We start from the raw sequence: 25,699 nt of genomic DNA on the forward strand, positions 1-25,699 counted from the left end.
CAATGAATTGGACTTACCCAAGCAACGGAATGGCTTAATCCAACGATGGGCTCCCTTGCACTTGTTGGCATTCAAAGCTCCCTGACGACACCAGCCGCCAATTTTCTGATAGTGTGATGACTCCACAATATTGGTGATATCTCTGTTGGGATAAGCCTGCAATGGAGTAGAAACAAAAAGAGAACAAAAACATTGGTGAGTGAGAGAGAGTATGGATGCTGGTGATGTGTTTATTTTTGGAAAAATTTTGCTGCATAGCATGGGGCGCTAAATAACAGCACTGCCAATATGTTTGCATGTATTAGGACGGGCGGTCGGACGGACGCTTTAGTTGTAAATGGAGCGGAACAAATCGATTTCCATGCATAGTCTCGCAGGTTGTTATTATGTAGCCCTAAAAAAAAAATTGAATATGTCTGTCGAACACATCCACTGCAGTGCAACTGACCATGAGGTGCCTCTGCTCGCATGGGATTTTTGGACAGAGTTTTTAGTTTGTACCAAAAATCTAGCTGCAATGTATTGCATATTTTTTTTGGGGGGGGTTCTTTCTTTCTTTGGCAACATTCAACAGCGAAAAATGATGGCTCCTAACAGACTAGCCCGACTGATGGCTGGCCATGCATTGTTTACAGAGTTTCATTCGTTCAACAACAAAAGCCCAACTAAATTGAGTTTGGATTTTGGACTGTCAGAGGTTTATGCAGATTTTTTGTTTCTGCGTTTTTGTTTTCTTTGTAATGGGAAAAGCAATAACAATACTTGTATGGGCTTTGTGATCGATTTGAAACAAAAACAAAAAAAAAAAAATGCCAATTTAAATATTGAAAAAATGTTTTTGTTTTTTTTTTTCAAAGGCACCATTTTCTTATCTGAGATTGGCAGTTAGGCGAAAGCTTACTTCAAATATTTGAATATCTGAAATAAAATTTTTGCTACGAAAATATTTAAGTTTAAGATTATGGAGAGTGTTATTTTAAATTAAAACAAGTAAAAAAACATTAAGTTTTGGCCGGGCCGAACATTTAATACCATACACCATTGGGTAAAGAAAATTTTTTTATATAAAAGTATTTGAATTCAAATGTGTTCCACTTTAAAGCACAAAAACCAGTAAGACCGGTAAAACCGTTAAACTTTTCGAAAAAATAAAAAAAGTGGGTGAGCCCATTATATTGGGGCCATACCAAAACGGGAACCTCCATGGACAATTTAATACTTCAAGGATTGCCATCTACCAAATCATCTTAAAAAAACAAATTTGAAACAGTTTCGTGGGTAACTGTGAATATGACTATAAAAGTACCAAGTATCGGTGGGTATCGTTATATGTGCGCTATAAGATAACGTGGCCCTAAATATTCAATGTTCTGCCACCGGAGCTAGAACCCATTATGAGCTCTAAATACCAAATATTAAACAAATTCGTGGAAAAATGTGGCGAAAATCATCCAAATACTGAATATCGGGAGGTACCATTATATGGGGGCTATACAAAAACGCGAATATACACACATAATCTTTCGTCACCGGAGCTAGAACCCTTTATGACCTACAAAATAGATAAATCCGTGGAAAAATGTTACAAAAATCATCAAAACGCCGATATATAATATGTTTCGCCACCAGAACTATGGGTTCTAGTTCTACAAATTACGAACTACAAATACCAATTTTTTTGAAAAATGAGGCGAAAATAATCAAAATATCGAAAATCGGGAGGTACCATCAATACCAACCATCCTAGAATCAATAGACATTGTTCTGCCAAATTTTGAAGCTCTACGTCAAATAATGTGGGCTGTATCGTGATTTCAACGGACGGACAGACAGACAGTCGGACATCGTTAAATCAACTTAGAATTTTATTCTGATCATAAATATGTATATACTACGACGAATATTTAGGGATGTTGCAAATGACAAAGTTAATATACCCTCCTTTTCAAGGTGGAGGGTATAAAATAGGAAGCTAAACCTATAGTCACTTTTTCCCCTATATGAGAAAACAGATAGTTCTGACGTAAAAATTTTTTCCTCCTTCGTCCGATTTGCCTTTTATTGTGTACCAAACGTGTAATATCAGCCCGAATAGTATGGAATTTTGCACATACAACCAAATTAAGCCTGAAAATAAGTATGCCAAATTTGATCGAAATCGGTTCAGATATAGCTATAGCTCCCATAAATATTGTTCATCCTATTTGTTATTTCTGTCCTCCGCAGCCGTAATATGCACTCCGCAACAACGATGTTCAGGGAAATATATCAAATACAGCTCAGAAATATCTTTGACAAATTTTATCGAAATAGGTTCAGATTTGGATATAGCTCCTATATATATCTTTATCTGATTTCAAATTAATTTTGCACCAAATGGACAATACAAGTCCGAATTTAAAAGATACAAATGCTTCGGCATATTTAGTCTCCCATAAAACTCTTTAATCGTTATGTGGAGCTCAACTAAATTAGCAAAGTGGTGTAGGGTATCATAAAATCGGCCCGCCCGACTTTAGTACTTTCTTTACTTGTTTTATATAAAGAAGAATGAGGGCACTCTGACCTCTTAACAAAGTAAATTAGAGACTTCTAAGTAATGTCGATACGCTCCTTTTCAGCGATACCTTCTTTTTTTTCATGGAACAAAGAAGAAAATTTTAACAAACTATTTTCTTTAACTCATTTTTTTGGGAAGACCAGTTTCTGTTACAAGATTCCAAAATATGGAAAATGAGACGAATTTGAAATGGTAAGAATTTCAGGGAAGGACAGGCCTTTATAGTATATAACGAAAAGGAGACATCTCATGCCTTTCTACACCTATATAGAGAAAGAGAGGCTTCGGACGAAGGGGTTTCTTGCTCCGTACTGCTAAAGAGAGACTTCTGGATAAGGTTTATTCTCTTTTGTTATACGAATGAGAGATTTCCTTTAAATTCTTCATATTTGAAAGAGAGGGGTTTTTTCTCTCCCAAATAATCAAAGATAAGAAATTATCCTGTATAGGAAAGAGAGAGAGAGAGAGAGACTACTATTTTTTCACAAAGGCCAGTCTAATGCTGTATGGAAAAACACACATCTTAATAAGAGAGAGAAAAAAAGAGAGCCTTCCGATGAAAAGTGTTTACTCCATGTATAGAGAAAGAGGGGTTTTGGAACATTAATTTACTTTCGAAGACATTTACCAAAGAGAGATTTCCTTTAAAGTCCTAACATTTTAAATAAAGGGGGTTTTTTCCCAAATAATCAAAGATACGAAATTCTCCTGTATAGGAAAGAGAGACCAAAGGCCAGTCTAATGCTGTATGGAAAAACACACATCTTAATAAGAGAGAGAAAAAAAAAGAGAGCCTTCCGATGAAAAGTGTTTACTCCATGTATAGAGAAAGAGGGGTTTTGGAACATTAATTTACTTTCGAAGACATTTACCAAAGAGAGATTTTCTTTAAAGTCCTAACATTTTAAATAAAAGGGGTTTTTTCCCAAATAATCAAAGATACGAAATTCTCCTGTATAGGAAAGAGAGGCCAAAGGCCAGTCTAACGCTGTATGGAAAAACACACATCTTAATGAGAGAGAGAGAGAGAGAGAGAGAAAGAAAGAAAAAAAGAGAGCCTTCCCATGAAAAGTGTTTACCCCATGTATAGAGAAGGAAGGGTTTTGTAACATAAACTTACTTTCGAAGACATTTACCAAAGATCTTTAAGATTTCACCCTCAAATTCCTAGAATTCGAGTACCGAATACTGTATGTATTTTGTACAAAATATTTTTCATAAACTTTAAATATGAATTTTCAAAACAGAATATTATCTCAATATTTTTTACCAGCAGTTGAATCATGTACAGGGTTGCCCATATTCGACGGACCCATCTGGCAACGCCATAACTTTGACAGAGATGTCGCTTCGTTTAATGACATACCGCGTTTGAAGCATCAGTCCAAGCAGATTTTTACCATGAACCAATACACGCCACGCGAGCGATCTGAAATTTACATTCAACAGAAGAAGTCAATTGTGAAAACTCAACGTGCTTTAAAACATTAAAAAATGTGAGAAGTGCGCCTTCTAAGAACACCATTAAGCGTTTATACGAAAAATTTTCGACTTGTAAGGCTCTTTCTAATCCGAAGAGGTCATATAAAAGTCGACCAAGGCGATCGGCCGAGAATATCGCTACCGTACGAGCCAGTGTTGAGAGGTCCCCAAGAACATCCCAAGAACGCCGTTCTCAGCCGTTGGGCATGGCTCGGTCTACTTTATAACGGATTATTCGCATTGATTTGCATTTGTTCCCGTACAAAATTCAATTGACGCATAGAATGTTGCCTGCGGACAAGCCTCGTCGATTGGAATGGGCCTAAAGGGCCCAAAGGTCCTTCGAATATGGGCAACCCTGTATGGTATGTATTTTCAATCTTACATTGAATTGCAATACTAAATTTAACAAATATAGATATATTTATTACTTTTCGTACACATATGGTACGGATTTTCCGAAATTCTTTCTGCTTACCATTCTGTTTTAGAAAAAATATCGTACACATGCCCCACAGCATAAATGACAGCCATTTTGTCCCCATTCCATTTGACTTTCTAAATGTAACTACCTTCATGACATGATTACACCATTTTATTCATTATCCATATCAAATGTTAATGTCATTGGTATTTAACCGACCATCCGTATCATTCAATATAAATTGTAGTACAACCCTTCTACTTGTTCACATTACCTGTCTGCATTGAGAGAAGCTTCAAGGCAGTGTCCTTTGAACTTTAGAACAAATTTTATGGCCCAAAACATTTTCATGTTAATTACATTTTCTTTCTCTTCGTCTTGGATTCATCGACTTCAGACTAATAAAATTTAAGTCTTTTGTAAGAGAGTTGTGGCTGTATTGGTTTCTTTGTAAACGACCATCCAATCCAACATGCTCTTCTACAACAGGGTTTCGAATACGATACATACCCGTACATACGGCAAGTGATTGCTTTCAGACATTTACAATTTCATTAGGTTATTTATACAAGATGGGATTTTTGCTACGAAAAGTAATTTCATTAAGCCTCAAATGTAGGAAGATTTCTGATTTTTCAAAAATGGGTAGAGTGTTTGGCAACGACATGGCCCAGGCCAGACCATGCCCACACCAGGCCAAGTCACATTGTTTAAAAATCCACAAAATATATGACAGGAAAATAAATGTAGTTTGGTTGTTGTTGTTGGGAGGTGCATTATTATATGTTTTTATATGTTAATTGCCAATATTTGCTTGAGGAACTCATACAGCTATGTGGGGGTGTTTGTGTGTGTGAAATTGGAACTATGCCTTGTTGGATTTTAGTAAATTAATGCATTAGTTCATTAGAGTCCATTGCACCAACATCTAAGTGACTGACTGACTGGCATGACTACTACCTACTATGCTAAGATGTTGAACAATTGTCAATTTGAAAAATTATTGCATACTTTTAGGTATTGACATTACATACTTTTGGGATGGTTTTCCTAATGGATTTACAGAAATTGTGTGCAGGACATGTAATCTAAATGGTATGTTGGTAGAAGTAGATTAAATGATTTTGTTAATAACATTGGCCAAGGGTATAAATGTATGAGTATGTGTGTGTGCATATGTGCATTCAAAATTTGCAGTTCAATGAATGATTACAAATAGCAGCACATAAGTGGTTTGCAAATATAATGAGAATATTTTATCAGAAAATTAATTTGTGAAAAATTAATGTGAGGACATGAAATCAAACATTATTCTTCATGGGAATTATGGGCTTTTCTTTAAAATCATAATATCAGATGGGGGAATGCCAAACATGTCTTCGAAAGGATATGAGAGGTCATATGAAGAACCATAATTAAAAGGATTATCAGAGTTAAACTTATTCTTATTAAGAAAATAATAGACTTCTAATAAGTGCAGGTATTTTGGTGTTGAAATAAATTAACGGTGACACGGCTGACATGTTCCAAATCTTCAATGTGGCCCCAAAGAAAGAAGTCACGTTAGCCAAAAATGTATAGATTTTGCGAAGTCTCTGGAGAAAATTTATTAGTGTTGTGGACGGATGACAACATGAAAGATAGTGTATATGTCAAGTTTTGAGTCATATGTAAAGCGACTAAATGTGGAATAATTTATCTTGAGCATACTTTTAGGCGCTTTGCACAATTTTAAACTAAAAACCAGTAAAGAAAGTCCTAAAGTCGGGCGGGGCCGATTTTATGATACCCTACACCACTTTGCTAATTTAGTTGAGCTCCACTTAACAATTAAACGTTTTTATGTTAGAATTCAATCATACACGCTATGATGAATTATAATTTAAATTTCAAAGGACTAAATATACCGAAGCATTTGTATCTTTTAAATTCGGACTTGTATTGCCCATTTGGTGCGAAATTAATTTGAAATCGGATAAAAATATATATGGGAACTATATCCAAATCTGAACCGATCTTGATAAAATTTGGCAATGATATATATATATGAGCTGTATTTGATATATTTCCCTGAATATCGTTGTTACGGAGTGCATATTACTGCTGTGGGTAACAAATACAATAAATCGGATGAACAATATATGCGGGAGCTATAACTATATCTGAACCGATCTTCACCAAATTTGGCATACTACCTTCTAGACTAAATTCGGTCGTATGTGTCAAATTCCATCCCATTTGGACAAATATTAGACGTTTGGTGCACAATAAATGGTAAATCGGACGAAGTTATATATGGGAGCTATATCCAAATCTGAACCGATCTCGATAAAATTTAACAAAGTTATTTCTGAGCTGCATTTGATATTTTTCCCCAAATATTATTGTTACAGAGTGCATATTACGGCTGCGGAGGACAAAAATAACAAATCGGATGAACAATATATATGGGAGCTATAGCTATATCTGAACCGATTTCGATAAAATTTGGCACACTTATTTTCAGGCCTAATTTGGTTGTATGTGCAAAATTCCATACTATTCGGGCTGATATAACACGTTGGTGCACAATAAAAAACAAATCGGACGAAGATATATATGGGAGCTATATCTAAATTTTTACCGATTATCTCCAATTTCAATAGGGTTCGTGCTTGGACCAAACAAATGTTGTTTGCAAAATTTCATCTCAATCGGATAATAAATGCGACCTGCATTTTGTTCACAAGAATACATGGACAGACGGACGGACGGACAGACGGACTGACATGCATAAATCAACTCAGAAAGTGATTCTAATCAGATCATCAAAAGGAACGTGGAACGAGGAAAATTCGGTAGGTCTCGTTATATGGGGGGAATGGTATACCTGAATCGATTTTTACACGTAGATAACAGACCTACAGATATTCTCAATTTTCAAGTTTCACATATTTTGGTTAGAAATTGTAAAAGAAACCTTCCAAATAATGAAAATCTGGAGGTATCGTTATGTGGGGGCTATATCCATTAGTTGACCTGCTGCGAATATTCTTTGCAGGGTTAGAGCAGACCTACCACGAAACTCAAGGGCAATGTTTCATCTAATTTAATTGGAAGTTGTGGTAGAAAACTTAAAAATGTTGAAATTCGGGAGGCATCGTTATATGGTTTCCATACCTAAATGTTGAACAATACAGGGTGAGATAAAAAACTGCAACAAAGTCAAACGCAATAGTTTTTATTTTTTTTTTAATTTTATTGAATCAAAGCAAAAAATGTTGAAAATAGCATCAAATTGTAGAATGAGTTTAGATTTTTGCGAATTGGTTAACTTTGCCACGATTTATGGCCTTCAAACGGCCAATGAAACCGTCACACGCTGCCCGAATATTGCACTGCGGTATTTTAGGCCCATTCTCTGCAACATAATAGTCCAACGGATTAGTATCCAGAGATGAAGCGAGGAACCTCATTTTGTAACCATTCTTTGGTAGCCCGTGCTGAGTTTGATGGTGCTGAGTCCTGTTGAAATGTCCAAGGTCTGCGGCCAAAATGTTTGTCTGCCGAAGGCTTTAATATACATTCCACAACATTTTCGCGATATTTACTCTAATACAAGCGGAGAGTGACCATCAGCTATTATGGCGGTCCACACCATCACCATGGCCGGTGCTTGAGTTCTGGTGGCCAACCGACCTACTTGGCAAGTTAGCATGATTATTTTGTGTTACTGCTGGACAACGAACGTTTTCTCATCGGAGAACTCAAATTCGGCAGTTGACTAGTTTCGGCCAAGCGAAGAAACTCTTTAGCTCTTTTGAGTCTATTTTCTTTCTGTTGCGGTGTAAGTTCTTGCACTTTTTGGAATTTCAATGGCTTTACCCCGAGCTCATTTTTCAATATTTGCCGAATGGAATATTGCGATTTGTTCTGCTCACGAGCCATTATTCGGCCACTGCGACGCGGGTTTCGATCAAGCCGCTTCTTCTGAATTCCATCACGAATATCTTTTTTTCTTGAAATTTCTCACCAAAATGCTTTTGTACTTCTTTAAACAATATAATGAGCTGTCCCTGGAATAATTTTAACAGATGTTGGACGAGTGGCTTAGAAATGACCGCAGTCTAAGAATGGTTGCAGTTTTTTCATCTCACCCTGTATATCGGCGCATATATAGTTCAATACACAATATCTGATACCTCACACCCACACGTCTGTCCAAATCTTGCATGTTGTAATATTTATATATGACTTTGGTCAGGTACGAAATGGGGCAATATTGGCCCACTCATTGGGAAGCTTCCCCATAGAGGATCAATATTTTGAATACTCATAGCTTAGCTTCTTTTTAGTATAATTTTGCAAAAAAAAAAAAAAAAAAAAAATTATATCTAATGCCTGACACCAATCATGACCTACATTATACATTTCTGGATTCAAGCTCTAAAGGGGTAGAATATAGCCCCAAAAATGCCGATTTTTTGATTATACTTTAGTACATTTTTCACTTCATAATTTCATTTTTGGTAAGTACGAATTTCCAAAAAGTAATACTTTATCTGATGGCTCATATCTAGAGTAACCTTCATGCAGAATTTGAGACACCAGCCGAAAAAATAACACCTAAGTAGTGTTTTAAACCTTTTCAGTACGAATTTCCATTATCCGACGTCTAGAATAGCGACCCACCAGGGATATCAAAACACTCGTTTTCATGTATTATATGTCAGGCATTTTATGTTAGTTAAGAAAGCATAGTTTTTTGCAACATAAATTTAGTTAATTTTAAGATTCTAGTTCTAGTCTTTTCTTCATGTTCTCCCTCTAAAAGATAGAAGATCCCAGTCGCTGATATTAAATTTTTCCCCAAATTCTCTTTAACAGTTCATTATTATCCCTTCAGTTTTTTTCTTGCATACATAGCGTTGTTTATGTTAACAAAGGTTTCAACAGATTGTGAATTGTATTGCATACTTTATGGCTTAAAATAAATTGCCCACTCTTTATTGACATTTGTAAAACATTGTTTTTTTATTTTGATTTTCAATAGAAATCGATTGTTGCTCTCTTATTTTTTTCGTTGCATTTAAAATGTATTCATGTATTTTATCGTCCTTTGTAATTTAAATGTTCCCAACTATTAAACGGTAATTTATTAGAAACAAAGGACAATTGTTTGATGTGAATGTGCGTTTTTTTTTGCACATCAAGGATTTTGAGTGGTTGTTTGTTTGGTGTGATGAAAAGCATTTAAAATAGAATGGAGACATTTGATTGTCTGAAATCAATGTAATTAACAACTGGAGTGACACAAGAAGAGAAAATCATAAACGGATAAAGGGTCACAATTAAATTGATGAGGTAATATGGCAAAAAATCGAGAAGAAAATTAGTAATTTGCAATAGAGTATTTTCCAGGATTAATTTAATATCTTTAAATTGTTGACTTTTTAATACTTTAAATATATAAGATGGAGAAGCACACTCTTTTTTATGTAACTTACTTTGACGCGGCTCCATTGTTTTTATACTATCAGCTGTATGGCATTTGATACGGCCAAAAAGTGACTCATTGAAATAATGGTCTAAGTCCAAATTCGTTTAGGACATTTGGAGTCGATCTAGAGTCCGTCCGTCCGTCTATCTGGCTGCCTGGCTGATACGCACGATAACTTTCGAAAGAAGTATCCAATTTGTCCAAACTTAGTACATCGTAATACCAATATTAAACTTAGATCGAGTTCGTAGATGGGCAATATCGGTCCACTTCTTCTGGTACCTCTCCCCAACAAAGGTTCAATTTGTTGGGGAGAGGTACCCTTTACAGAAAGATAAAGAATAATATGATTTAGATCCAACTTCGCAAATCCAAATATTTGGATAAAATTTGCTAGGTCAGATGCGAAAATGGACAATATCGGTCCACTTCATCAAAGGGTCAAAGGTTCAAAATTTTGAATATCAATGAAGCTCATAAAATGGAAATTAAAATCCGATTCCATTCAGACTTCGTATATCTCAATATTTATATCAACACAAGATTTGTTAGAAATAATGTATAGATCGGACCATTCCTTCTGGTACCTCCCCCACATAGGGTTACGATTTTGAAAAACAAAACGTTCAGTGAAAGCGACATAAGCATCCAACTCTCTTCAAATTTCATACATACGACAATTTTTACTGACACAAGATATGTTGTGCAGGGTGCAGGGTGAGATGCAAAAACTGCAACAAACTTCAGACACTCGTCCGACAGCTGTTAAAATGTGAATCTTTTGTGTCTCGTACCATCGCTCCTTACCGTGATACTGGTAGCCTAGCCCAACGTCAAGGAAGCGGACGGAAAAAACAGCAACACCAGCAGAAATGGTTCGAAAAGCAAAGAAGCAACTTGATCTAAACCCGCTTCGCATTGGCCGAAAAATGCCTCGTGAGATGAACATATCGCAATATTCCATTCGGCAAATATTGAAAAATGAGCTCGGAGTAAAGCCATTGAAATTCTGAAAAGTCCAAGAACTTAGAGCTAAAGTGTTGCTTCGCTTGGCCGAAAGTGGTGAACTGTCGAATTTGGTTTCCTCCAATGAGAGAAACAAAATTATCGTTTTTACTTGCCCAAGAGGTCTGCTGAAAATGGCCACCTTCGGTTGGCCACCAGAACTCAAGCGCCGACCTTGGTGATGGTGTGGGACGCCATAACAGCCGATGATCGCTCTCCGCTCGTATTAATCGATCGTGGCATCATAATAAATTCGGCATTGATTATGAATGGCGAAAATATTCTGGAGGTTGTATTAAAGCCTTGGGCACGCAAACATTTTGTTCGCAGACATTGGACATTCCAACAGGACTCAGCACAATTGCACTCAGCACGCGCCACCCAAGAATGGATACAAAATGAGGTTCCTCAGCATACAATGGCCACCAAAATCTTCGGATACCAATCCGTCGGACAATTGTGTCTGGAGTATTTTGGAAAGCAAGGTTGGCACTAAAAAATACCAAAGTGTCGATCACATCAAGCTAGCGCAGAGCAACATTCGGGCTGTAAGTTCGGCCGGGCCGAACTTTGAATATTCTCCAACATTTGGAACGAATTTGGAAATAATATCCTTAAAAAATTCTGTTAAAATTTTAAAAATACCGAATATAGCCGTTACACTGGTGTCTATACGACGTGGACCTACATGGGCATTGTTTGTCATAAGTCATTACTATATTCAAATCCGAAACTTAAAATAAACGGTGAATAATGTAGCTAAAATCATCAAAATATCGTATATAGGGAGGTAGCGTTATATCGGACCTGTGCGAAGACCTGAACCAGCATAGACAATTTTTGTCATAGGCTGTAGCATCCATTACGAACTTCAAATACGCGTCTCAAACAATTTCGGTGGGTATTGTACCTAAACTCGTCAAAATACAAAATATAGGGAGCTACAGGTATGTGGGGCCTATACGAAGACCTGGACCTGCATAGACAATTTTCTGTCACATACTGTAGTTCCTATTTAAGAGCTCTAAATACGTTATTTGAAGCAATTCCGGTGAATAATGACACTAAAGTCATCAAAATACCGAATATTGGGAGATATCGTTATATGGGGGCTATACGTTAATGTGGACCTGCAGAGACAATTTTCTGTCCTAGTCTGTAGTATCCATTACGAACTTCAAATACCAAATTTTAAACAATTCCGGTTAATAATGTCGCTAAAATCATCAAAATACCGAATATAGGGAGGTACCGTTATATGGGGGTTATATGACAACGTGGACCTACATGGCCCATTTACGAACTTAACCTGCCTACTGGAGAAATAAACATGTGTGCAAAATATTAGCCCAGACAGACAGACGGACATGGTTATGGTTCTCTTGCCCCAAGCTGCTTTAAATAACACTTATATTTTATTTTTCCATTACTTTGCAAAGGAAATCTTAAAATATATTGTTTTTTGAATTTCTATCAAATTCAAATATGCCAATTTTTTCATAAATTAAGTATTAAATAAATGTTTTCCCCAAATTAAAATGCAAATGAAAATACATGGCATATTACCCACATTTAGGTCTTGAAAAATCTTTATGCGCCATTTAATTGTTAAACATGGAATAATTATGGCATCGCACAAACAAACAATAGAAGAAACCTACCACAAATATAAAACAATAATAATGACAGTCCTATTTAAGTATTGTACACCAAATATGTATGTACGAATGAATGAAAACGAACAAACGAAAGAATGGATGAATGAATGAATGAATGAATGAAGAAAATGAAACAATTAGAATATAGCCTACTTTTGTTTTGGTTAAATCAGGACGCATACTTCAATACATAATTAGTTGCCAGGGAGGAATATCACAAATGGACTGGGTGAGGGTGGGGGCGGAAAGGAAAAAAAAACAAACAATGAAATGGAAATTTGCGACATATTTGGCCACATTTTTTTGTTTAACAAATATAGAAATTTTTGGTGGCAATAATGACAGCTATATTTGAAGAAACAAAAAAATATGTTGCATACTTTTTGGATGCTTCTCCAAAAACTTCGAAAAAAATTAGTTCTTTTTTCACATTACAAACAAAAATTATGTAAATATATTTATGTTAGCACATAATGAGCTGGTGTTGGTAAATGATATTTTAATTGCATTTTTATACATTTACATGAGTCTTAGGAATCCAGATATAATGACATAATATATTGCCTTTATTACTGATATGTAATGACAAATATTTAAAAAAGGAAAATAGTTTTGGATCTTCAAACTAATAAGCTTTGATTTTGTTTAAGTATGCGCAGCTACACGGATTCGGCAACTGTTTTATTCTGAGGCCTTAGGAATGGAGAGAAAAGCTAAAGAAGCGAGAAGTAGAAGAAACGTTTTATAGAGAGAAGTGTAGTTGGCAGGGTAGCCTTCTTAGCCAGGGAATGTCTTTGACAAATTTGTAAATAATGATGGTATTCATGCCTGAGTATAACGTTAGAGTTTCTCTCTCCCACCTGTCAAATAGACTATGGCTCGGGTTGGACAACATGGGATACCGGCAAAGTTGATGCTCAGTCGCACTCTTCTTCATCGTCACATAGTCTACAATGAGGTCAGATATTTAATATAATAGTGACCAGTCAGTAAGCCTACCAGTAGTGGAATTCTCCAACTCATTTTTTGAGATACCGACAAGGGTCGGTAAGATTAAAATGTTTATAATTTCGGTAAATAACGAAATTTGTCGGAAAATTAGCAACGAAATCAAAGTTGTCGCTAAGACCTACCGATAGATACCAATGTTGTTAACCATAACTTATTTTTTATATCAAAATTTTTTGCTTTACAGTTACCGATTTGTGTCGGTAAAAAATGAGTTAGAGAATTCCACTACAGATCAGACCTAGAAGGGATTTGTGCTCATCTTTGAAAGTACCAGTTAGATGGCCTTATATACCCTGCAATCGGTTCCCAGGTGCAATCTTCAACCATCTTCTTCGATGAGGGAGTTTTTGAAGCGGCTGACAGAATAGCTTATTGGATGTTTAAAAGTCACACCAATCGGTATGAGATCAATGGACTGGGATCCGCTTCGAGCCAATTCGTCAGCTACTTCATTTTCCACTATATTGCTGTGTTCTGGTATCCAACAATTCTTAATGAGTCCATGTGTTTCAAGGAGTCAAGAGAGGCTCTGGACACTAGACTTAATAACTTTGAGGGCGGTTTGACTATTTTTATACCCTCTACCATAGTATGGAGGGTATATTAAGTTGTTCATTCCGTTTGTAATTCATCGAAATAATAATTTTAGACCAAAAAAAGTATATATATTCTCGATCAACGTAAAGTACTAAGGCGATTTAGCCCTGCCCGTCCGTCTGGTGTAATTACGCTAGAGCCAAAACGCAGCTACAGCAACTGATTTTTACCAGAATCCTTTCAAATTTCGTATTTGAAGTTTGTAATGGCTATTGCAAACTATGACGGAAAATTATCAATGCAGTCAGGAAAATTGTCTAAGGGTTTTTGGAAATTCTTTCTAAAAGGCTACGAACAGTACAAAAATCCACTTAAAATTGAATACTTTTAATTGTTCGAACGGAATAAGCTAATTTGAAGTGAAAATTACTGAGGGAATGCAGGATAGATGTACCAAAGGGCGTTTGGAAATTCATTAAGGTTACAAAAATCAAAAAAATGGTACTAAATTTCTAAAATGGTACCATTTAGTATTATGTGAACGGACCTTAAAACTTAAAATTTGGTAAAAGAATCAAGTTTGGAAAGTATGTTTAAAATATAAAAATGGTTTTGGAAATGTGTACCAAGTTTTCAAACTGCTAAAAATTAAGAGTAGTTTGGTTTAAGGTGAACAAATGAAGCAGGAATTTTGAAATTTTGGACTGGGCTCCCTGTTGATGATAGGTTTGCGATAAAAGAGCAGGAAACATACTAAATAGTGCGTGAAATCTGAAATTTGGTATTAGGGTCGCTGTTCATTTGTAGACTTGGACATATGACGATGATTTTCTTAAAGGTGTACTATAATTGTACGAAAGGTACTAAATGGTTTTATATTTAGTATTGAGTGAAATAATAGATCTGAATTAACCAATTTTTGATATTGAGGTCTCCGTTGGTATCTGAAATGTGATATGGAGGTGCCTTTGCAAAAGTGTACCATAATTGTTCGAAAAGTACTGGATGGTATTAAATTTTGTATTGGGAAAAGGAACAGTACTGGAATTCCCAAATTTGATATTGAGGTCTCTTTTGGTGTCTGGAATTGAGGTATGGTGGCTTTGGAAAAGTTTACTGTAATTGTTCGAAAAGTACTAAATGGTACACAATTTGGTATTGAGTGAATGTGCACGGTGAGATGAAAAAAACCAATTTCAGACTGCTGTCATTTCAAAGCCACTCGTCCGATAGTTGTTAAAATTATTCCAGTGACAGCTCATTATATTGTTTACAAAAAAAAAAAAGTTATTCGTAATGGAATTCAAGCGTGATAGTGTGATTTCTCTATATTTGGCTGGAAAACCACAAGTCGCTATCGTTAGAGCACTCCAGCATTTAAATGTGAAGAATCTTCTGTGTCTCGTACCATCGCTCGTTACCGTGATACTGGTAGCGTAGCCCGACGTCAAAGAAGTGGACTGAAGAAAACAGCAATATCAGCAGAAATGGTTCGACAAGTAAAGAAGTGACTTGATCGAAACCCGCTTCGCATTGGCCGAAAAATAGCTCGTGAGCTGAATATATCGCAATATTCCATTCGGCAAATATTGAAAAACGAGCTCGGGGTAAAGCCATTGAAATTCCAAAAATGTGCAAGAACTTACACCGCAACAGAAAGAAAATTGACTCAAAAGAGCTAAAGAGTTGCTTAGCTTGGTCGAAAGATGTGAACTGCAGAATTTGGTTTTCTCCGATGAGAAAACATTCGTTGTCCAGCAGTTTGTAAACAAACAAAATTGTCGTGCTTACTTGCCAAAGAGGTCAGCTGAAAATGTGCACATTCGGTTGGCCACCAGAACTCAAGCGCCGGCCATGGTGATGGTGTGGGCCTCCATAACAGCCAATGGTCGCTCTCCGCTCGTTTTAATCGACCGTGGCATCAGAATATGTGCCGAATAACATCGCGAAAATATTCTGGAGTGTGTATTAAAGCCTTGGACACGCAAACATTTTGGCCGCAGACCTTGGACATTTCAACAAGACTCAGCACCATCGCACTCAGCACGGGCCACCCAAGAATGGTTACATTTCCAGCGCACAATGACCACCAAAATCTCCGGATACCAATCCCTTGGACTATTGTGTCTGGAGTATTTTGGAAAGCAAGGTTGGCACCAAAAAATACCAAAGTATCGATCACCTCTAGCAAGCGCTTCGCCGGGAATGGCACAAAATACCGCAGAGCAACATTCGGGTAGCGTGTGTCGGTTTCATTGGCCGTTTGAAGGCCATAATTCGTGCCAAAGGTGACCAATTCGAACAAATCTAAACTTATTCTAAAACTTGATGCTATTTCTGAAAGTTTTTACTTTCATTCAATAAAATTAAAAAAAAAAAAATGTAAAAGTTATGGCGTTTGACTTTGTTGCAGTTTTCTTATCTCATCTGTATATTGTTCGAAAAGTACTAAATAGTATTTATTTTGCAACCATGTTCGAATCTGGGGTGGAGAGATGTAGATTGTTTTGGATATGCGTACTAAATGTTGCTTCATTTGGTATTGGGTTAAGGGATAGAGCTGAAATTCTGAAATTTGATACTGAGGTCACTTCCTAGGTTGTGGAGACGTTGAAATAGTTTTGGGCAGAAAAATTGAATGTGGGTCCATTGTGCAATGGGTTTACTAATATCCTCCTCGGTAAACATAAAAATACCACTTTGTCGATTATTCTTTCCGAAAAAGTAGAATTTTGAAAGTCTGAAATTTTAATGGGATATATGAAATTTTTCAAAAAAAAAAAAAAAAAAAAAAAAAAATTATCAAACTGAAGCAATTGTGAATTTTGAGTAATAAAAAGCCTAATACGTACTATTGGAATGCATCTAAAATTTTTAGGTGGACTTTTCGCTGACGAAAGATAACTCCGATTTCGAGTATTTTTCATTTTCCCAAATTTTGGAATTTTGAGTTGTTATTATTGGCGCACCTTTCGTACAATAGTTATGTAAAGATGCCCCCTGATTTAGACATTGCAAGAGCTTTGGAAATATTTCCCATTCGATGGAATGGAAAATATCCAAACTTGGGATATATCCAAACTTGGGATATTTGGTCGCATAACAGTTTTTGGCAATAAATGTCAATGTAGATCCAGTTTTGGATTAGAGCCCTTCTATAGGATGCCCCTGATTTTTTCAAGGGTCCTGTTCATATTTACCCGATTTTCTTAAGGATAGTTTTTCATTCGAGTTTATAGGTTTTATAACCCCCTTTGACAGAAGGTATTTAACCGATTTGGTTTGGTTTAATTTGTTCATTATCCATTCTGCGTTAGATTGCCTTTTAGGATATATTTTTTTTTAATAATATTTAATGAGTGAGGCTTTCATTCAACACCTGCTGACTTTTCGTAGTCAATTTTTTTTCTTATATTCAATTCGTGACCAGCTCAAAATAAGATTTTATAGCTAAATTTTTTTTATGGTTCAATTTATTTTTTATTTGAATAAAAAGTTGAAGAAAAAAAAAAACGAAAGTACTTTCTTCAAATTATCCTTTATTAACAGAATTTTAATAAACATTTTAGAAAAATTCTATTAAAGAAAGAAACAAAACAACATAAAATCTTTTGGGTTTCTCTTGTGATTCACATTCAGTTCAGTTTACAAAGTCCATTTTATTAAATAGGCAATTTTACAGAGCAAAAAACACAAATCCAAATCATGCAAATACCCCAGCAAGTAGGAGTAACAAAGAAAGTTCTTTATGCTGGGCAGAACTCAGTTGTTGGTTGGCATTGAGTAAGCCAAGCACATATAGAACATAAAATGTAAATTGTATTGCCTACATTAAGGCAGCGGGTGGAATATCATCATTGAACATTATGTTGACTACTTTGGGGATTTGGTTTTTTTTTTTATTCGCTTCTTCATTTTTGTTTTCTCTTTTCAAAAAATGGTAATGAGACCGTCGCTGTTTAATGCTAAGAAGTGGCTAAATATTATTCATTTTCTTACTTCTTTTCCATATTTGCCAACGCCAGCATCTTCTGTACCAAAACCCACTTAGATTACGAGTCTCGAGAGGTGGATTGAACTCAGCAGAGAAAACAAAGACAAAAAAAAAAAACTATCTGTATTTTTGGAACTAAAAAATTATGTTAATTTTATGCTTGAAGTGGAATGACAAATTTACGCCAAGTCTTCAATTTTTTTTAATGAAAAAAAAAAAAATATTCCACAACAACAACAATGCCCACAAAAAGAAAAAAAATCAAGCATCTGCTTGAATATCCTTTGCATGCTATGCTTGTGTCCTTACTGTTCTATACAGCAAGTCGGGTAAGTTGAATATTTCCTCATGTGCAGAAAAAGTAATGATGACCCCAATTAATCAACCACAGACATGATATGTGCAAGTATAGGAGAGTTTGCATATGTGTGTGTGTGTGTGCGTTTTGGTATTCATTCGTTAAGCTGAAATACACTGTATTGAATCAAGAAAAAAAAACCTGTGGAGAACTTCCATAGCACAATAGCGGCAAGCAGGCCATTCAATGATACTCTCGTATTTTATAAGGCTTAAACAACTATCAGGGCAAATTAAAAAAATGTTGCAGGATTTATATATAACTCAAACACAAATACACATGCATGTAAAGCCATAATGTATGCTGAGTCGCAGAGAGCTGTTACGAGTGAGGTTGGAAATGTTTGGAGTCTCGAAGGTGAAGTCAAATTCTGATGAAGGGAAATTAGTACCAAAGTGTTGGTCTGAGATATTGGCTGAATTTTCAAGTTGTGTAAAAGATCAGAGAAATAAGGAAATTGTTAAAAAAGTCTCATACAATAGTCCGGAATAAACTACAAAGAAAGAAGGCTACACATAATGTTCGAGTTCCATATAAAGTGCCATTTTATATAATTATCGGCAGCATTTTTATAGCATACTTTTAGACACTCCCCTGAATTTTATATCAAATATAGTATAATATTGCATATTCCTTTCGATTTTGGTACAAAAGTTATAGGGACGAGGTCACTAACATCGTAAAATTTTTCTGAATCAGTCCAATTTCTAGAAAAAAAATGAGAAATTGGTAAATTTTTAAAAAATAATTTGAAATCTCGGAAAATGTGAACTGGATTTCGACATTTCAAACTCGAGGCCAATCTTTGTCTAATTCTTTCAAATTTGTCACATCTCAATATTTTTTGTCTATACTGAAGCTGGTGTGAAAATGGATCATATCGATCCACTCTTGGTACTTCTACCAAAAAAGCTCAAAAATTTCGACAAAAAAGAAAATGTAATACACACAGGGTAAGATGACAAAACTGCACTTAACTTCAGACTACTGTCATTTCTAAGCCACTCGTCCTACAGCTGTTAAAATTATTCCAGTGACAGCTCATTATATTGTTTACAAGCGTACAAAAGCATTTTGGTGAGAATTTTCCAGAAAAAATCTTATTCGTGATGGAATTTAAGCGTGATTGTGAGATTTCCTTATATTTGGCTGGAAAACCACAGGTGGCTATCGTTAGAGCACTCCAACATTTAAATGTGAATAAATCTTTTGTGTCTCGTACCATAGCCCGACGTCAAGAAAGTGGACGGAAGAAAACAGCAACATCAACAGAAATTGTTCGAAAAGTAAAAAAGCGACTTGATCGAAACCCGCGTCGCATTGGCCGAAAAATTGCTCGTGAGCTGAACATATCGCAATATTCCATTTGGCAAATATTGAAAACTGATCTAGAGGTAAATTCATTGAAATTCCAAAAAGTGCAAGAACTTACACCGCAACAGAAAGAAAATAGACTCAAAAGAGCTAAAAAGTTGCATCGCTTGGCCGAAAGTGGTGAACTGACGAATTCGGCTCGTGAGCTGAACATATCGCAATATTCCATTCGGCATATATAGAAAACTGAGCTCGGGGCAAAGCCATTGAAATTCCAAAAAGAGCAAGAACTTACACCGCAACTGAAAGAAAATAAACTCAAAAGAGCTAAAGAGTTGCTTCGCTTGACCGAAAGTGGTGAACTGCCGAATTTGGTTTCCTCCGATGAGAAAACATTCGTTGTCTAGCAGTTTGTAAACAAAAAAAAAAAAAAAGAGATCGTGTTTACTTGCCAAAGAGGTCTGCTGAAAATGTGCACCTTCGGTTGGCCACCAGAACTCAAGCGCCGGTCTTGGTGATGGTGTGGGCCGCCATAATAGCCGGTGGTCGCTCTCCGCTCATATTAATCGACCGTGACATCAAAATAAATGCCGAATATTATCGCGAAAATATTCTGGAGGGTGTATTAAAGCCTTGGAAACGCAAAAATTTTGTCCGCATAGCTTGGGCATTCCAACAGGACTGAGCACCATCGCACTCAGCACGCGCCACCCAAGAATGGTTACAAAATGAGGCTCCTCGCTTTATTTCCAGCTCACAATGGCCATCAAAATCCTCCTCCGGATATCAATCCGTTGGACTATTGTGTTTGGGGTATTTTGGAAAGCAAAGTTGGCACTAAAAAATACCAAAGTGTAGATCACCTCAAGCAAGCGCTTCGCTGGGAATTGGTCACAAATACGGCAGAGTAACATTCGGGCAGCGTGTGACGGTTTCATTTGGTCGTTTGAAGGCCATATTACGTGCCAAAGATGACCAACTCGACCAAATCTAAACTTATTCTAAAATGTGATGCTATTTCCGACATTTTTTGCTTTCATCCAATAAAATTTAAAAAAAAAAATTGTGAAAATTATGGCGTTTGACTTTGTTGCAGTTATTTATCTTACTCTGTATGTGGGAGCTACATCCAAATCTGAACCGATCTTGTTAAAATTTGGCAGGGGTATTTCAGAGCTGTATCAGGTACCAAAGATCATTGTTGTGGAATGCATATTACGCGTGTGAGGGACTGTAAACCCCAAATCCGCTAAAACATATATATGGGAGCTATAGCTATATCTGGTCCGATTTCCACCAAATTTGAAGTTCTGGTTTCTTGGATAAATTCAGTAGTAATTGCCAAAATTTAGTCCATTTGGGCTGATATTAGTCACTTGGTGCACAATAAATCTGATATCGGATAAAGATATATAAGGGAGCTATATCCTAATTTGAAGCAATTTCGATAAAAATTGTTAGAGGTATTTTCGAGCAGTATCTGATGTCATTCTTGTGAAGTGCATATTACGCATGTGAGGGACTTAAAACCCCAAATCGGATGAAACATATATATGGGACCTATAGCTATATCTGAACCGATTTTCCAAATTTGATGTCCCTGCTTCTAGACTGAATTTTGTGGGTTGTACCAAATTTCAAGTCATTAGGACTTATATTGGCCATTTGGTGCACAATAAACCCGAAATCGATTGAAGATATATGGGAGCTATATCATAGACAAATGAAGATATAGACAACGAGAGGTTAATTTTGTCTTTTTATCCAAGTGGCTCTCATCATGTTGATTTCAATCTACTCGACTTCAAAAACAAATGTTACCGTTTTCCAGAATTTCACTTGATTATTCCGGGATTTTTCGATGTCATCACGTACTTTTCACATTTCTTATTACGTAACAATTTTCAACTGGCAAATATCCTACAGTTTTTGTTATTTGCAACATTTAAGAATTGAGTGACTTCAATATTCTCACTCATACCCCCGAAACGATATAGACGACATCTGGTGATCCGATTTTTTTCGAAGATAAACGGTGAGAGCATTCCGTTGTCTATATTTTCGTTTGTCTATGTATATATCTAGATCTGATCCGACTATCACCAATTTCAATAAGGTTCGTCCTTGGGCCAAAGAAATATTGTTAGGAAAATTTCATTTCAATCGGATTATAAATGCGACCTGCATTTTGTTCACAAGAGTTCATGGACGGACTAACATGCATAAATCGGCTCAGAAAGTGATTCTATGAATATCCTCAAAAGTAACTCGCTTCTTTCTCCCTGTTACAAACAAATGCACAAAGACTTAGTACCCTTACCACTATGTGGTGTAGAATATTAGAAGCAAAACACGATTTGTTGGAAATAATTTAACATTTTAAGGTGGGCTTTTCGATGACGAATTACCGAAAATTCGGAAAGACAAATGTCAATCGATAACATGGAATGCATTTTTCTTCAAACTGGGAGAATTCACCCTCTTTGAGCAAATAAGCGATATAACTCAAAAAAGATAACGATTACGATGTTTACTCTCGCAATGATCCTGTTTTTATACCCTGCACCATAAGTTGGTCAGGGTATTATGTCTTTGTGCATTTGTTTGTAACAGGCAAAAGGAAACGAGATAGACCCATAGTTCCTTTTGATGATCTGCATAGAATCACATTCTGAGTCGATTTATGCATGTCCGTCCGTCCGTCTGTCCGTCTGTCCATGTATTTTTGTAAACAAAGTACAGGTCGCATTTATTACCCGATCCATATGAAATTTTGCTCAAATCATTTTTTTGGCCCAAGGACGAACCCTATTGAAGTTGGAGATAATCGGTAAAAATTTAGATATAGCTCCCATATATATCTTCGTCCGATTTGCCTTTTATTGTGCACCAAACGTGTAATATCAGTCCGAATAGTATGGAATTTTGCAGATACAAACAAATTAGGCCTACAAATAAGTATGCCAAATTTGATCGAAATCGGTTCAGATATAGCTATAGCTCCCATATATATTGCTCATCCGATTTGTTATTTTTGTTCTCCGCAGCCGTGATATGCACTCTGTAACAACAATATTTAGGGAAGTATATCAAATACAGCTCAGAAATACCTTTGCTAAATTTTATCGAGATCGGTTCAGATTTGGATATAGCTCCCACATATACAACTTCGTCCGATTTACATTTTATTGTGCACCAAACGTCTAATATTTGTCCAAATGGGATGGAATTTGGCACTTATGACCGAATTGAATCTAGAAGCTAGTATGTCAAATTTGGTGAAGATCGGTTCAGATAAAGCTATAGCTCCCATATATATTGTTTATCACATTTCTTACCCACAGCCGTAATATGCACTCCGTAACAACGATATTCAGAGAAATATATCAAATACAGCTCAGAAATATCTTTGCCAAATTTTATCGAGATCGGTTTAGATTTGGATATAGCTCTCATATATATTTTTTAGTTTTATTTAATTCTTTGGTTCCTCTTCTATTGAGCTTACGATCTCGTTACTTGGGTAAAAAATGTTTTTTGTCATAGAAGTTATTTTTAAAATAACTTCTGGGGAGAATATCCCAGACAAAAAACAAGGGAACTGATGAGGATTGGTGGCTCTTTCCGAAACCTAGGTATTCCCTGCCTTACCCCCTGGTAAACATTACCATCGTTCTCCACTAATAAATAAACGTTGTTTTATAAAAACAACAATAAAGGGATAAAGCCTGATCAATTTGCAACAACAAAATGTGCATAAAAACTTGTAATTGTTATGTAGAGCTCTACAAAATTAGCAAAGTGGTGTAGGGTATCATAAAGTCGACCCCGCCCAACTTTAAGACTTTCTTTACTGGTTTTAAGAGTGAAAACGATCGGAAGAATTGACTGTCGATCTCGACTGCAAAAGCTAAAAACCATAGAAATCAGTGACGGACCTTTTGGGTCCCTTCGGACAATTGGATCCCCATAGTACAAAAACCCTTTCAAATAATCATTAAGGGAGATATTTTTACATATTTTCTACAGAGCTCCTAGCAGTATTCCCTAATTAAAAATAACCACATTTGAAACTGTACCTCGTATGTTACGTAGTCCACATTATCGTGCCATGCAACTAATTTACGGTTAAAAGGCAGCAGTAGTTTGTAGCCATGTATGTACATGCATGTATACACGCATACATAGAGCATCATTAATTGTGGCCATTTTAAATGTCCGTAACACAACTACACACTCACACACGTGAACATAGACATACATCCCTACATAGAGGCAGAGCAAAACTATGAGAGGGTCAAATTCGTAGCAAAAAAAAAAAAAAAAAACTCCAAGCCAGTCAATTTTTTATCGCTTGCACAGCAGCAATTGTGAAGAGCAGCCGCCAGTTGTGCAAGTATGTGTGAGTGAGTTTATGTGTGTGTGCGTGTATGCAATACACTTGCTATTAAATACTCTTTACACGCATGCTTATGCATGTTTAAAGTCCTGAACTGTGAATTGAAAACCAAACGAGCACACAAATCCACACCAAAACACACACACACACACACACACACACACGCAAACATTAGATACTAGCTTTTTTTTGCTGGTTCCTTTTTCCTAGGATCTCTAGCCAGCTAACCGAACTGAATAATGTTGTTGTTTTCTCGAGGTTTGCCTGCCAGTCGATACACCCGCCTAGCCGTTGGCTGTTTATCACTCTTTGGGTAGATTTTTTTTGCAACGTTTTTCCTCTGTGTCACTTGGCTTGTGGTACTTGAGTCGCTTGCAGTAGTAATCCTTGGTTTTTAACAGTTGGGATGAGGTTTGGGTTGGGAGGACAAATAATGGCCACCCCCGTCTCCCAGTGTGGAATGGTTGTGTGGCCTGTAGGCCAATGCTTCTGTTTTTGCCAGTGATGATGATAATGTTGTTGTTGCTGCTGCTGTTGTTTTTGAGCGCCTGCCTGGGTTGTCGGCCCAAATGCAAAAAAAAAAGAAGAACAAGAAGACAGTTTCAATGTGTTCAAAAACCATAACAATGTAAGCATACGACATGAAATTGGAAATTGTCCTCATTTTGTATGTATGTACGTGTACGTACATACGTGTATGTGTGTGTGAAGTAGTGTGCATTTGACATGAGAGTCAAATACAGCAAAACTATATAACACGAACAACAACTATAAAGGCATTAACTATTTTAACATAGACATAGAGTGAATGATTACACCTCCTGGTTTTGGGCTATCCCCTATCCGCCTCCTTCCATTCCCTACGGCTTTGATTATACCAGAGTACATAAAGCTGTTTTGCAAATTTTGTTTCACAATCTCTCACTCCCTCTATCACACAACCACTACAGTTACAAATTATCGCAGGGCGGGTTGAGGTTGTCATACCAGGCGGCATTGGCGTTGATGTTACAGAGCTGGAAGTAAACTCATTAACTTTTTAAATCCCCGGCAATAGAAACATTAACTGTTTAGCTTCCTGTCCCTAGCACACCCCCCCCCACCCACACTCCCCCTCTCACACCATATGCAGATACCAAAAACAACACCCTATTTTATATATGAAACACCTACACTACACATGCGTGTGTGTGCATGTGACTTTGATGGCTTTATTGCCAGCAAACTTTTTCAATGCAACTCTTCTTCACTTCACCATGAATACCTTGTTGTTGTTGTTGTTCGGCCTTCTGACAATTGCCTTACCTCCATGGCAATGTTTGTAGCATTTCCACTAGCAAAAAAAAATCGTCAGAGAGGCCAACAAAATGATGAAAAAGGCCATACAATGCCCTCCCCCACCCAGCCCTTAAAATTAATCTTTAAAAGATTTTGATGAGCCCGGCTAAAAGGATTTGAATTAATGCGCATAGAGGAAG

The 25,699-nt window shown here is 36.4% G+C and overlaps 1 protein-coding gene across 12 annotated transcripts in view; it reads right to left on the reverse strand.

The window, feature by feature from the left end:
• LOC101892137 (amyloid-beta-like protein) overlaps positions 1-25,699 on the reverse strand; it is a 331,812-nt gene that overhangs the window by 23,461 nt on the left and 282,652 nt on the right. For all 12 annotated transcript variants that reach the window (XM_020039921.2, XM_020039924.2, XM_020039926.2 and 9 more), the window contains exon 3: positions 18-156. In XM_020039921.2, the coding sequence (XP_019895480.1) occupies positions 18-156 (139 nt within the window). The remainder of the gene's footprint in view (positions 1-17; positions 157-25,699) is intronic.

Source organism: Musca domestica, unplaced genomic scaffold (genome assembly GCF_030504385.1).
Source record: "Musca domestica strain aabys unplaced genomic scaffold, Musca_domestica.polishedcontigs.V.1.1 13, whole genome shotgun sequence".
NCBI classification, from domain to species: domain Eukaryota; kingdom Metazoa; phylum Arthropoda; class Insecta; order Diptera; family Muscidae; genus Musca; species Musca domestica.